At 42.3% G+C, this 14,788-nt stretch overlaps 1 protein-coding gene and 1 long non-coding RNA gene across 10 annotated transcripts in view; one reads left to right on the plus strand and one right to left on the minus strand.

The window, feature by feature from the left end:
- Positions 1–2,699, minus strand: part of LOC309605460 — a 78,441-nt gene extending 75,742 nt beyond the window's left edge. For 2 of the 6 annotated variants that reach the window (XR_014231362.1, XR_014231363.1), the window contains exon 1: positions 2,591–2,699. This is a non-coding gene — a long non-coding RNA (uncharacterized lncRNA). The remainder of the gene's footprint in view (positions 1–2,590) is intronic. The other 4 variants (XR_014231364.1, XR_014231365.1, XR_014231366.1 and 1 more) reach the window with 4 other exon arrangements.
- The window catches only part of NUP160 (nucleoporin 160), a 61,343-nt gene continuing 49,254 nt past the window's right edge, over positions 2,700–14,788 (plus strand). For 3 of the 4 annotated variants that reach the window (XR_014231349.1, XM_082341096.1, XM_082341097.1), the window contains exons 1-7: positions 2,700–2,842; positions 3,112–3,223; positions 6,598–6,808; positions 7,324–7,546; positions 8,882–8,960; positions 9,830–9,944; positions 10,449–10,607. Coding sequence is in view for 3 of the 4 variants with exons in the window: in XM_082341096.1 (XP_082197222.1) it covers positions 2,743–2,842; positions 3,112–3,223; positions 6,598–6,808; positions 7,324–7,546; positions 8,882–8,960; positions 9,830–9,944; positions 10,449–10,607 (999 nt within the window). In the remaining variant the exon portion in view is untranslated. The remainder of the gene's footprint in view (positions 2,843–3,111; positions 3,224–6,597; positions 6,809–7,323; positions 7,547–8,881; positions 8,961–9,829; positions 9,945–10,448; positions 10,608–14,788) is intronic. The other variant, XM_082341095.1, reaches the window with a different exon arrangement.

Consider the following 14,788-nt stretch of genomic DNA (forward strand, 5'->3'; position numbering starts at 1 on the left):
TAAAACACTGATGAAAGAAATCAAAGATAACATAAACAGATGGAAAAATATACCATGTTCTTGGACTGGAAGAATCAATATTGTGAAAATGACTATACTACCCAAAGCAATCTACAGATTCAGTACAATCCCTATCAAACTACCAATGGCATTCTTCACAGAATTAGAACAAAAAATTTTACAATTCATAAGGAAACATGAAAGACCCCAAATAGTCAAAGCAATCTTGAGAAAGAAAAACAGAGCTGGAGGAATCAGGCTCCCTGACTTCAGACTATACTACAAAGCTACAGTAATCAAGACAGTATGGTACTGGCACAAATACAGAAATAGAGATCAATGGTACAGGATACAATGCCCAGAGATAAACCCACGCACCTATGGTCAACTAATCTATGACAAAGGAGGCAAGGATATACGATGGAGAAAAGACAGCCTCTTCAATAAGTGGTGATGGGAAAACTGGACAGCTACATGTAAAAGAATGAAATTAGAACACTCCCTAACACCATACACAAAAATAAACTCAAATGGATTAAAGACCTAAACGTAAGGTCAGACACTATAAAACTCTTAGAGGAAAACATGGAAAAACATCTTAGACATAAACCACAGCAAGATCTTTTTTGACCCACCTCCTAGAGTAATGGTAATAAAAACAAAAATAAACAAGTTGGACCTAATTAAACTTAAAAGCTTTTGCACAGCAAAGGAAACCATAAACAAGACCAAAAGACAACCCTCAGAATGGGAGAAAATATTTGCAAATGAAGCAACTGACAAAGGATTAATCTCCAAAATACACAAACAGCTCATGGAGCTCAATGTCAAAAAAAACAAACAGTCAAATTAAAAAATGGGCGGAAGACCTAAACAGACATTTCACCAAGGAAGACATACAGATGGCCAAGAGGCACATGAAAAGATGCTCAACATCACTGATTATTAGAGAAATACAAATCAAAACTACAATGAGGTTTCACCTCACACCAGTCATACTGGCCATTATCAAAAAATCTAGAAACAATAAATGCTGGAAAGGGTGTGGTGAAAAGGGAACCCTCTTGCACTGTTGGTGGGAATGTAAATTGATACAACCACTATGCAAAACAGTATGGAAGGAACTTCCCTGCTTGGCGCAGTGGTTAAGAATCCACCTGCCAATGCAGGGGACACGGGTTCGAGCCCTGTTCCGGGAAGATCCCACATGCCGCAGAGCAACTAAGCCCATGTGCCACAACTACTGAGCCTGCGCTCTAGAGCCTGCGTGCCGCAACTACTGAAGCCCGCGCACCTAGAGCCCATGCTCTGCAACAAGAGAAGCCACCGCAATGAGAAGCCTGCGCACCACAACAAAGAGTAGACCCTGCTCGCCGCAACTAGAGAAAGCCCGCACACAGCAACAAAGACCCAACGCAGCCAAAAATAAATTAAAAAAAAAATCAGTATGGAGTTTCCTTAAAAAACTAAAAATAGAACTACCACATGACCCAGCAATCCCACTACTGGGCATATACCCTGAGAAAACCATAATTCAAAAAAAGTCATGTACCACAATGTTCATTGCAGCACTATTTACAATAGCCAGGACATGGAACCTAAGTGTCCTAAGCAACCTAAGTGTCCATCAACAGATGAATGGATAAAGAATATGTGGCACATATATACAATGGAATATTACTCAGCCATAAAAAGAAACGAAATTGAGTTATTTGTAGTGAGGTGGATGGACCTAGAGTCTGTCATACAGAGTGAAGTAAGTCAGAAAGAGAAAAACAAATACTGTATGCTAACGCACATATATGGAATCTAAAAAAAAAAAGTGAACCTAGTTGCAGGGCAGGACTAAAGATGTAGACATAGAGAATGGACTTGAAGACACCAGGTGTGAGGGGGAAGCTGGGGCAAAGTGAGAGTAGCATCAACATATATACACTATCACATGTAAAACAGATGGCTAGTGGGAAGCAACAGCATAGCACAAGGAGATCAGCTTGGTGCTTTGTGACCACCTAGAGGGGTGGGATAGGGAGGGTGGGAGGGAAAGGAGACGCAAGAGGCAGGGGATATGGGGACACATGTATGCATATGGCTGATTCACTTTGGTGTACAACAGAAACACAGTATTGTGAAGCAATTATACTCCAATAAAGATCGATTTAAAAAAACACGAATACAGTCTCTTGAAAAAATTCCAACACAAAAGGTCCCTCTGCCCTTCACTCCCTCTCCCCACTATCCCTACGGTCGCTGAAGAGTGAAGAAAAGGAGACAGGGTGGAGATTCACTGACTGACACAGCGACGCAGGGAGAGGTGACCGCAAGCTAGGAATCCAGCAGAGGGCGCCCATCTGCTGGGCCTCCCCGGACCTCGACCCTCGCGGGAGACTGGGCGCCCCTGCCCGGGCCGGCATTTTTTAAATGGAAACAAACCCGGCCCCGCCCCCTGCCCTGAGGCCGCCAGGAAAATGGCGCCGCACCTTGAGGCTTCCTAGCAGGCCACGCAAAGGTTCCCGCAGGTAGAGTCTGCAGGCTTCCCCTACCCGCTTCTCATCTGGCTTCCTCCCTGCCCACCCTGTCTCCAACTAACTCGGTGGGAGCCTCACAACACACGGTCGGACCCGCGCTTGACCTCTGCCGGCTTCTTCACCTGTGCGCATCTCCGCCCGCTCCGCCCCCGGAAGTGACGACATCCGCCGCGTCCTGCTGGTGTCCCGTCGGGCCTCGCGGTGGCGCGGGAAGATGGCGGCAGCGGGAGCCATGGAACGGAGCTTCGTGGAGCTCAGCGGAGCTGAGCGCGAAAGGCCGAGGCACTTTCGGGAGTTCACAGTTTGCTGCATTGGTACGGCAGAATCCCAGTAGGGCGCGATCCGATCCTTCGCCTCTGGCTTCTCCCCTGGATCCCTAAATCTCTGATCCCCCGTTCATCCTTCTGAGCCCACATGCCTATAGCCCCGGAATCAGAGCTTCTTTAGTGTCCTACTTCTTCGTCTTTTCTTCCCATTCTTTTTGTATGGATTTTCAGTCCGTCACCCTCTGCTTTCTCAGCACCCTCAGTGCGTGTCATTCCCAGAGAACCACCTGTGCACTCTGACCCCTTTCATTTTGCAGGAAGTGCAAATGCCGTGGCCGGAGCCGTGAAATACGGTGAGAGCGCGGGAGGCTTCTATTATGTGGAAAGTGGCAAGTTGTTCTCCGTCACCAGAAACAGGTTCATTCATTGGTAAGTGCTGTGTTTGTCAAACCCCCTGGAAGGTCGGGTTGTTCGGCGGCTGCATTTTCGCGGCTGTTCTCAAGGTGTCATTCATTCTCCGAAGTGGTTATCGACAGGAAAAGAGAAAGACTGTTTTCTGTTCATATGTGAATCAGTGGAAAATTAAGGAGACCCAGAGTTCTAGAAGAGGTACCCTCCCAGGCAGCACTAAAAGCAGAAGAAACGCAGCTTAGGGGTTAAAGCCCCAAAGACCAGTTTTAAACATGAAACCATTATGTTTTTATAGTGCTTTACAGCTTCCTTCATTCTACAAATATGTTTGAGCCTTTATATGTCAGGCACTGCTAGGTGTGCTGGGGGTGAAGTGAGGAACAAAACCAGTCACCATTTTCATCATGCAAGATGTAGCAGTGTAAGAATAGATGTGGACCCACCTTTCATGGGGCAGTTTTGAGAAGGGGGAAGACATTATATAGCTAATGAACACATTTATAAATACAAATTTTTCATACTTGCCTCGGAGGAAAAGTATAGGGGCTTTGAGGGGCTAATGGGAGTACCAAATATTATTGGTGGTGCTGGGAAGCCCTAAAGCAAGTCACATTTAAACTGAGATCTGAAAGATGAAAGGTTAGTTAGGCAAGGGGTTGAGGGAGAGAGCAGTTCAGCAAGTGGGATCACCGTGCACAAAATCCATGAGGTGGAAAGAACTTGACAGGTTTGAGGAACTGACTAAAGGTCTGTGTGGCTTAGGTGCAAATGGGCAAAATAGAAAATGATGTGAGAGATGCTAAGACTAGGGAGGTAGGCAGGACTCAGATCAGGAAGGACCCTCAGGTCCTTTTTAAGGATTTTGGATTTTATCCTGAGTACACTGAGCAATCATTGATGGGTTTTAACGGATTACTAAAATGATCAAAATCACATTTTAAAATAATCAGTCTACTTTGTGGAAAGTAGATTTGGGTTGGATGGGTACAATACAAAAGAACAACTTGCTTATATGATGGACCAAGTAAGATGTTAGTGACTCAGTTGTGGGAGTGGCTAGGAAAAGAGAAATACATGGATTCAAGATACACTTAGAAGTTAGCTTCATTTGGACCTGGAGATAGATTAAATATGGGGTGAGGGGTGGTAAGGGAAAAGGAGGGAGCAAGGACAAGTCCCTGTTTTCTAGTGTGACTAACCAAGTATTGGGTGGAGGGGTTGCCATCTAACGAGATACAGAAGATGGGTTTTGGAGAGATGTAAATAATTCTTTTAGAGGTACTATTGAAGTATCTGTGTAGTAGCTCTTTGGCAATGTCAAGTAGGCATTGAAATTTATAGGCTCAGAAGGAAGACCTGTGTTAAAGATGCATATCTCATTTATATAAGAAATATTTATGAGGGAGTTCCCTGGCAGTCCAGTGGCTAGGACTCGGCACTTTCACTGCCATGGGCCCAGGTTCAATCCCTGGTCAGGGAACTAAGATCCCACAAGCTGCTCAGCGTGGCCAAAAAAAAAAGGAAATATTTTTGAGTGCCTAATGTGTTCCAGTCAACGTTTAGGGACTGAGGACATAGCAGGGAGAAAAGCAGGCAGTCCCTGCTCTTGTGGAGGGAGCAGATCAGCAACAATAACCAAAAATACCGAGTAAATATAATTCGTCAGGTAATAATTGGAAGAGAGAACAGGGAAGAGGGAAGGGGAATTATTATTTTTAATATTTCACACAAGGTAGTCTGGCAAGACCCAGTGATAACTTGACACTTGAGCAGAGGAAGTAAGGATAACTGAGGGATGAGATTTCAGGTAGAGCCTTCCAAGAAAAAGGAACAAAAAGTGCAAAAACCCTGAGTCAGGAGCTTGTGTGTTGTTTTCAAAGAATGGCAAAGGGCTAGGAGTCTGCAACTGAGTGAACAAAGGATAGAGGAATAAGGTAGCCAAGAGCCAGATTAAGGTTTTGTCGGTTATTTTAAGGCTTTGACTTTTACTCTGAGTGAGATCAGAGGTTTTTAAGTGAAGAAATGGCATGGTCTAAGTTGTGTTTTTAAAAGGTTGCTTGGCTGCTGTGTTGAGAACAGAGTGTAGTAGGAAAGGGTGGGAGCAGGGAGACCAGTTAGAGGTTGGCGCCACAATCCAGACAAAAAATGGTGGTGGCTTAGACTGGGGTTGGTATTGTTAGAGGCAGTGAGAAATGTTCTGATTGTGGATCTGTTTTTTGAGGGGGGTGGGTGCTGTGTTGGGTCTTCGTTGCTGCGTGCGGGCTTTCTCTAGTTGTAGCAAGCAGGGGCTACTCTTCGTTGCAGTGTGCGGGCTTCTCGTTGCGGTGGTTTCTCTTGTTGCAGAGCACAGGCTCTAGGCATGCGGGCTTAGTTGCTCCGCGGCATGTGGGATCTTCCCAGACCAGGGCTCGAACCCATGTCCCCTGCGTTGGCAGGCAGATTCTTAACCACTGTGCCACCAGGGAGGTCCCTGTGGATATGTTTTAAAAGTGATTTTATTAGGATTTACTATTAGATCAGATGTAGGGTATATAGAAAGAGGAGATTCAAGGGTGACCCCCAGATATTTGGCTTGAACAACTAGAAGTTATAGAGATGTCATTAATGAGTTGGAAAAGAGTGCAGGTGAAGCAGGTGTTTTTGTTTCTTTGTCTTTCAGGTTTGCTGTGTCCTGGAATTCTGTTTTGGACAGGTTTAGTTTGAGATCCTTGTTAGATATACAAGTAGAAGTGTTGAGGCAGTAGTCAGGAGGTCAGTGGAGAGTTTGGGCTGAATAAGATACAGATTTAGGAATTGTAGGCATTCAGTGGCATTTAAAGCTGTTATATCAAAGGAGATCATCTAGAGAATGGATTCGGGTAGTGTGGTAGATGAGGTGATGGCAAGTTAGGGCATTCCCAGAATAGTGCTTTCTATGGTTCCAAAGCTACCACATGGCAGAGTTGTGCCTCCAGAAGAGTCTTCCCTGCATCCTAGGAGGAGGAAGCTATAGAAGGGGAAATACCCACATTTATAAGGTCACTGTAGTTTGACTCTGTAGTAACATATGTAGAGGCCACATTGCACTATAAGTAATGAGGGTGTGTGGTGTGAATTTTCATTATAGTGGAGTTTAATTGCTTTGAATATTGTTTTTAAAAAATGGACTATGAAGTTTGGAAATGCCTCCATTTAACAGAGAATCATATAATAAGATTTGCATCTTATATAGTGCTGTGTTTTGTAGACTATATAATGTGGTGGTTTGGAATGTCAAAATTGGTCTGAATTTGTTTATCCAAAATTTTCAAATTGGGAGAGTTCATCTGGAAATTATTGCCATACATTTCAATGCAACAATCAGAAAGAAAAGCATAAACTTTTTTTTAACAAATATCTCTTCACTTTAATAGGAAGACCTCTGGAGATACATTGGAGCTGGTGGAAGAGTCACTGGACATAAATCTGTTAAATAATGCAGTTCGCCTCAAATTCCAAAATTGCATCCTCTTACCCGGAGGGGTTCATGTCTCTGAGACTCAGAATCATGTGATAATCTTGATATTAACCAATCAAACAGTGCACAGGTTACTTTTACCACACCCTTCCCGGATGTATAGGAGTGTAAGTTGGTTAAGTATAATATCCTTTAATTCCCAAGTTACTCTGACTGTCACAAATTTAGTAATAGAGCAATGTCCTTTGGAATTGAAGAATATTTGGATTCTTTGCTGGCCCTAACCAAGCATACTATCATAGTTACTATTTAAAATGATCACACACATTTTAAGCTGCAAAAATAGTTTCATTAAAAAGAATAGCTTTGGGGACTTCCCTGGCAGAATAGCTTTCTGGGAATTCCCTGGTGGTCCAGTGGTTAGGACTCCACACTTTCATTGCCGAGGGTGCAGGTTCGATCCCTGCTCGGGGAACTAAGATCCTGCAAGCCCCGCGGCCCAGCCAAAAATAAAAATTAAAAAAAATAATAAAGTGGAGAGCCATGATTTAAAAAAAGAAAAAATAGCTTTCTTTTTAAGCTCAACGATTTTTTACTTTAAAAACTAATAGCGATTGGGAGGAACTGAGCAAAATCCAGTTTATTTTGGTTTAACAGATTTTTCTTTTTAATTACTCCACAGGAGTTGGTAATTGAAAGTCAGATGCAGTCAGTATTCACTGACATTGGAAAAGTTGACTTCAGGGATCCTTGCAACTATCAGTTAATTCCAACAGTACCTGGACTCTCCCCTAATTCTACCACCTCGGCAGCCTGGCTTAGCAATGACGGGGAGGCTCTGTTTGCTCTACCATCTCCCTCTGGGGGAATCTTTGTTCTTAAACTACCTCCTCATGACGTACCTGGTAAGAACGGGAACTGAGCATGGATTTAATTTTAAACAAAGGAATACTGGCATTAAAACAGATGTTAGAAGTGCAAGGCCATCATCTAATGCAGGAATTGCTTCTTTACTACCCTAAAATGGTCATTCATTATTGCTTGCATTATGACTCCCTAATGCTTTACTGTTTTTTTCCTAAGAGGGCGGGATTTTATATAGTGGATGAGGAACTGTCCAGCTTACTGGAGTATGGGAAAACAGATAACTGTAAGGTGACCTATTCTAAGGCCTTTAGTAGACATGAGTTGACTGGTTTTCTACCTTCACTTTGTGGTATTGTAACTAAAATAGGTTAACTGAAACAAGGAAGCTCAGTGCTCATACCCTGCTCCAAGTCGCCACTCCTCTTACCTGGATTATTGCATTTGCTTCCTAAATAGCTCCCCAGATCTGTCCTTACCCCTCTGCAGAAACTTCTCAGGCAGACCGGTACATTTTAAAACCCAAGATGAGTCATGTCATTCCACTGCTCAAAGCCCTCGAATCGGGGCTGTTCTTCATCTCACTCTGAATAAACCCAAAGTCCTTACTGTGACACCCCACTGCCTCTCTAACCTCATCATCTCATTCTTTCCCTCCTCCTCTGAACTGGCCACATGCCTTCTTGCAATTCCTTGAACATACCAGGTACGCCTACCTCAGGGCTTTGGCAGGGCTAGTCTCCCCAGCTACCAGTGTGGCTCATTCCCTCAGCTCCTTTAGGTTCTTACTCAGTGTCACCTCAGTGGGTGACCTGACCACCTTTTTAAAATTGTAACACAATTTTAACAATAATACAATTGTACACACACACCCCATCCCCATTCACTATACCCTTTCTATGTTTTATTTTTCTCCACTCTTTACATTCTACTTAATTTGTTAACTGTCTCTGCTTCTCCCTTCCTGCCAATGGAATGTAAGTTCCATGAGGACAGGAGTGTTTTAATTTGTTTTATTTACTGCTGTATCTCTAGCACCTAGAACTGTGCCTAGCACGTGAAAGGTACTCAGTGTTGCTTTTGGAAAGAATGAAGTGCTGCTTCCGAGCAGCAATATGGGTTACTGTTTGTAAATGGCAAAAATTTCCCCTAGGAATATAAAAATGCTGTTGTTATTGATCCCATAATGATTCAAAATATTTTAGGTATGGTATATGTGGAAAGGTACAGCCTAAGACTTCCTTAGTGTAGAAATGTAGAAGCCTGTCACCTATTATAACTTCCTTGTTCGTGTTTGCATCCTTCTTGCCTTTGGGCTTCACTGAGTATGATCAAGAGGTGCCTTGGATATCATTGGTCTATTTTCAATCTTGTAGGGATGGTGTCAGTTGTGGAGCTGAAACAGAGTTCAGTAATGCAACGATTGCTTATAGGCTGGATGCCGACAGTTATCAGGTGAGTGGTCTCTGGTCGGTAAATCATGGGGCCCAAGAACTTAATCTTTTGCCCTGGTCAACACCTGTTAGTGCTTCCAGTCTGACTCCAAGGCAAATAAACATTATACTGGAAAGGAGAAGGGTCTACACAACGTTACATTCCATCTGAGAAGAGCTGCACTCCAGAGCCCACTTCATTTGTGACTTGACACTTTGACAACGGAAACTGGCTTACTATACTTCTCACAATATCCAGTTCAGTGCTCTGCCCTGACTTACCAAATCCAATTTTGTGTAATATTAGAAGTAGAAAGTTTGATGGTTAGAACAGTATTCCATTGATATCTAGCGCTTTTTAAAATTTATCAGAATAATTGGATATAAATCAAATAGAAAATGTAGTTGTCTTTTTTTTTTTTAATTAATTTGTTTATTTTTGGCTGTGTTGGGTCTTCGTTGCCGCATGCGGGCTTTCTCTAGCTGCGGCGAGCGGGGGCTACTCTTCGTTGCAGTGCACGGACTTCTCATTGCAGTGGCTTCTCTTGTTGCAGAGCACAGCTCTAGGCACGTGGGCTTCAGTAGTTGTGGCACGCAGGCTCTAGAGAGCAGGCTCAGTAGTTGTGGCGCACGGGCTTAGTTGCTCTGCGGCATGTGGGATCTTCCCGGACCAGGGCTCGAACCCATGTCCCCTGCATTGGCAGGTGGATTCTTAACCACTGCGCCACCAGGGAAGCCCAGAAAATGTAGTCATCTTATACCAGCCTGTAAACTCTTTTCCTTCTGTTAAGAGTGTGCATTTATAATTTTATTTTATCTCTTAAATTGCAAATTCTAATAATCAGGTAATTTGCAACAATAAAATTCTAAAACTTGGCCTTATGTCTTCAGAGGTGATCAGGGGCCTTCAGATCGTCCCCTGAATCTTGCTGTTTATTGTGTCAAGCACGATGCCTTCATCTTTGCTCTATGTCAAGATCATAAACTACGAATGTGGTCTTATAAGGTAAATGCTACATTTATAGTTACTACAAGTTAAAATAGGATTGCAAATTGTAGGGGAATTGAAATAAATCCTGCTTCTCATAATATGATCAGATCTCTTAGTTTGGAAATTATGGGGCATTTCCAGATTCAGACAGTTTCATTTAGCTTATTTTTCATACATTTCTCCCCTAACCTTTTGTATTTTTATTTTGAAAATTATGAGTCCTACAGAAACATTGAAGTGGTCCAGAGTATACTCTTCACTTCGGAACAAATGTATTTTTAAAATGCAAGTTGGTAAAATAGTTTTCAACATTCGTAAACAAAACAGCTGATGATTTTATCTATCAGACTAAAGAGATATTTTCATCTCAGCCCCTTAAAAAAAAAACCCTTAGGGCCCTTCAGATAAATTAGATAGAGTGCTAGATATAATGGATGTGCATTCTTTAAAAAGGGAAGGAGTTTGTTTTTCTATCCTGAATATTCTTTAATACTACTTACTAAATGTTTTCTTGGGCAGGACCAAATGTGCCTGATGGTAGCTGACATGCTAGAGTATGTCCCTGTGAATAAAGATCTTCGGCTCACTGCTGGAACTGGACACAAATTACGACTTGCCTATTCCCCTTCCGTGGGACTCTACCTAGGGATATACATGCATGCACCAAAGCGAGGACAGGTATGAAACAAATGAGAGACGTATCAAGTTATTCTGTATATACTGTTATGGGGAAGTAGCTATAGACTCATTGAGTCTATTTAAGCTCTTCACACCAACCTAGATGTATCTTGCATTGTTTCTGCAGAGATGGTAGGTTTTGTGCTAATATGTGAATTAAAAGATCTTGAAGGAAAAGTCAGGATGAAAGGGAGTAGAGAGTTTAGAGGAATATGGAAGGAAAAGTTAACCAAAACTGAGCAAGAAAGAGCCAATTTGAAAGTCTGGGTGAAAAAATGGAGTTGTGAAAGGGATGTAGATGTTATTAAGAGGTACAGGGGAAGTTAATTTTTAGAAATAATTTTGCTCATCATCTAAACACTAGCTATTGTATGTCAGTGAGGTATTTAGGATACAATACAATGGTATAATCATATAATAAACAGCCACGGGAATTCCCTGGCATTCCAGTGGTTAGGACTCTGAGCGTCCAATGCCAGGGGCCTGGGTTCAAGGGGGGCGGGGAACTAAGATCCCGCAAGCCGCGTGGCCAAATAAATAAATAAACAGCCGCTTGTTGGGTATTGTGTGTTTGGCATGTTGCCAGGCCCTTTATGTACATTAATAGCAAACGCTTGGGCTGTGCTTATTACTCACACACTACACATATCATCCGTTTAATCCTAATAACATTCCAGTGAGGTAGGGTTTGTCCCCCTCACTCTGCCGGAGCCCTGATTCCCCATGCTGGGTGCTGCTCTGCTTGGTGCCCTCTTCACTCCTGTTGGGCTCTGATTTCCCACTCCAGGTTACCCTTCCACATGGATGCCCTTCTCACCCTACTTGGGCCCTGACACTCTGTACTAGTCCGTCCCCCCCCGCCATGCAGTGGACACCCTTCTCACCTACTTGGGCTCTAGTCCCCAGTGTAGGCTGCCACTCTCTGTGGACACTCTCCTCACCCTGCTTGAGTTCTCACCCTGCCCCAGATCTTCCATATATGTGGACACCCTCTCACCCTACTCATGCACCTCACCCTAAGCCAGGCTACTCCCAAATATGAAGACTTTTCTACATTCTTGGGTTCTTGATTCATTCTGCAGTCCCCTCCTTGGGCTCATAATTTGTTAGAATGGCCCACATAACTCAGGGAAACACTCACTTACATTTACTAGTTTATTGTGTGATAAATGATGAAGAGGTATGTAGGGCAAGGTCCAGAAGGGTCTCATGGTGTTGAGGTGCACCACCCTCCCAACACACGGATGTGTTCACCAACCTGGAAGCTCTCCAAATCCCATACCTTAAGAATTTTTAAGGAGGCTTCATCACATAGGCATGATGGGTTACTAATTCAATTTCTAGCCTTTCTTCACTTTCCAGAGGATGGGAGTTAGGGCTGAAAGTTTCAAGCTTTTAATTAGACTTGGTTTTTCTGGTGACTAGCCCCCATCCTGAAGCTATCCAGGAGTCACCTCATTAGAACAAAAAGTGTTCCCGTAACCCAGGATATTCAAAGGAATTTAGGAGCTCTGTGTCGGGAACCAGGGTCAAAGATCAAACATTAGAACAAAAGATGCTCCTAGCACCTCTATCACTCAGGAGATTGCAGGAGTTTTAGGAGCTCAGTGTCAGGAGCCAGAACCAGAGACCAATATATATATTTATTATTACTTCACAGATTCTGATAGAGGTTTGTTGACTCTGTAGATCATATTGGAAAGAATTGACATCTTAGCAATATTAAGGCTTTTGGTTCATGAACATGGGATGCTTTTCCATTTATTTAGATTGTATTTAACTTTTTTAGCGATGTTTTATAGTTTTCATAGTATAAGTTTTGCAGGGTTTCTTTAATCAGTTTATTTGTATATATTTTATTCCTTTTGATACTATTGTAAATGAAATTATCTTCTTAATTTCATTTCAGATTGCTTATTGCAGGTTTATAGAAATACAATTCATTTTTTTATGTCGATCTTGTATCCTGTAACCCTACAGAACTCTTACTAGTTTTAGTAGTGTTATAGTGGAATTCTTGGGACTTTCTATTTACAGGACAACATCATCTGCAAATAAAGATAGTTTTACTGCTTCCTTTCCGATCTGGGTGCCTTTTTTTTTTTTTCCCCTTAAATTGCCTCGGATAGATCCTCCAGTACAATGTTGAATAGAAGTGACAAGAGTTGTCTTATTCCTGATTTAAGAGAGAAAGTTTTTAGTCTTTCACCATTGAGTGTGATGTTATCTGAATTTCTCATAATGCCCTTTATCGTGTTGAGGAAGTTACTTTCTATTCCTAGCTTGTTGAGTGTTTTATTAATGAAAGAGTATTCAGTTTGGTACCACTGCCTTGATTCACATTGACACCAATAATTTTACCTACCGTTGCTTTTGCATTATCAGTGCAAATATTAACACAGTGAAAAGGGCAAATGATGCAGTATTATTATGAAAAGTGTTTTGACCTCACTAATCCCCTGAAACAGTCTTAGGGACCTCTAGGAATCTATGGCCCATATTTTGAGAACCACTGCTCTAAACATTAGACTGAGATTGAATATGCTATTCTAGGAGTGGTATCAAACTGAGCTGAGCTATTACCTCCTTTGGTTTGAGCATTATGGTTCTATTAATGAAGCCTAAAATCAGATACACTTTTAGCAGCCATGTAATACTGTTGTGCCTATTCAGAGTATAATGAAGTTGAGGTCTTTCTTTTTTTCCTTCTTTTTTTGAGCAAAAACTGCTCTTAAGCATTTTTTTTTCTCCCTAATCTGCACATTTGAAGGTTTTTATTTTTAATCTCTGTAATATTTTACACCCATTCCAATTTTTCTTTAATATATTTATTTATTTATTTATTTATTTTTGGCTGTGTTGGGTCTTCATTGCTGTGTGCAGGCTTTCTCTAGTTGTGGTGAGCGGGGCTACTCTTCGTTGTGGTATGTGGGCTTCTCATTGTGGTGACTTGTCTTGTGGAGCACGGGCTCTAGGTTCGTGGGCTTCAGTAGTTGTGGTTCGCGGGCTCTAGAGCTCAGGCTCAGTAGCTGTGGTGCATCGGCTTAGTTGCTCCGTGGTATGTGGGATTTTCCGGGACCAGGGCTTGAACCCATGTCCCTTGCATTGGCAGGTGGATTCTTAACCACTGCGCCACCAGGCAAGCCCTACACCCATTCCTGTTAATTTCATTTGTTTCTTCTTGGTTTTCTTTTCGTTCTTTGGGTTCTAATTCTGTTAATAAGTGCATTAATTTAATCATTTCCAGCAGCATGTCCTCAGTGTTATAAATATGCCATCTGTATTTCCATCTAGGACACTAATAAAAATCTCAAACAGAAGTCCTGTAGACCTATGGTGTGGTCTGTGGAATGGTCCTGGGACACAGATTATTTGTTACTGGATTGCAGTGAGATAGATAAATACAGAAAGTGAGAGAATGCATTAGAAGCTTTTATAGTGATGTTGCCACAGACATTCAAGGTTTCTGTATTTCATAAAAGTATCAGTCTGGAACAGATTAGAAATTAAAAGAAAAAAAACCCACTGTTCCTTTCCACAGGTAGTTTGAGGAGCACTGCACTGGACCAGCATTTTTCCAACTTTTTGGCTAGAATCTACAATATTTTGCATTGCTACCTAGTATATACATATGTGGTGATGGGCATATAACAGAAAATAGTTTTCATGAAACGTGTTTACCTTTACCATGAGTGATGAACTGATAAACTCTGATACTTTGTTTATTTTTCTTTTTTCTTTTTTTTTTTTATAAATTTATTTATTTATTTTTAGCTGTGTTGGGTCTTCGTTTCTGTGCGAGGGCTTTCTCTAGTTGCAGCGAGCGGGGGCCACTCCTCATTGCGGTGCACGGGCCTCTCACTATCGCGGCCTCTCTTGTTGTGGAGCACAGGCTCCAGAAGCGCAGGCTCAGTAGTTGTGGCTCACGGGCCCAGTTGCTCCGCGGCATGTGGGATCTTCCCAGACCAGGGCTTGAACCCGTGTCCCCTGCATTGGCAGGCAGATTCTCAACCACTGTGCCACCAGGGAAGCCCTCTTTTTTTTTTTTTAATGCTGGTTGAGACTGCCTAAATTTGATTCATGTCCCACTAATGGGTTGAGATATTCAGCTTGTAAATACAGCTCTAGGCTAGAATGAATATGAGCATTACATATATTTCTCATATTTCATACACTCCTAT

Source organism: Balaenoptera borealis (assembly GCF_965194805.1).
Source record: "Balaenoptera borealis genome assembly, chromosome: 11".
Lineage (NCBI taxonomy): Eukaryota > Metazoa > Chordata > Mammalia > Artiodactyla > Balaenopteridae > Balaenoptera > Balaenoptera borealis.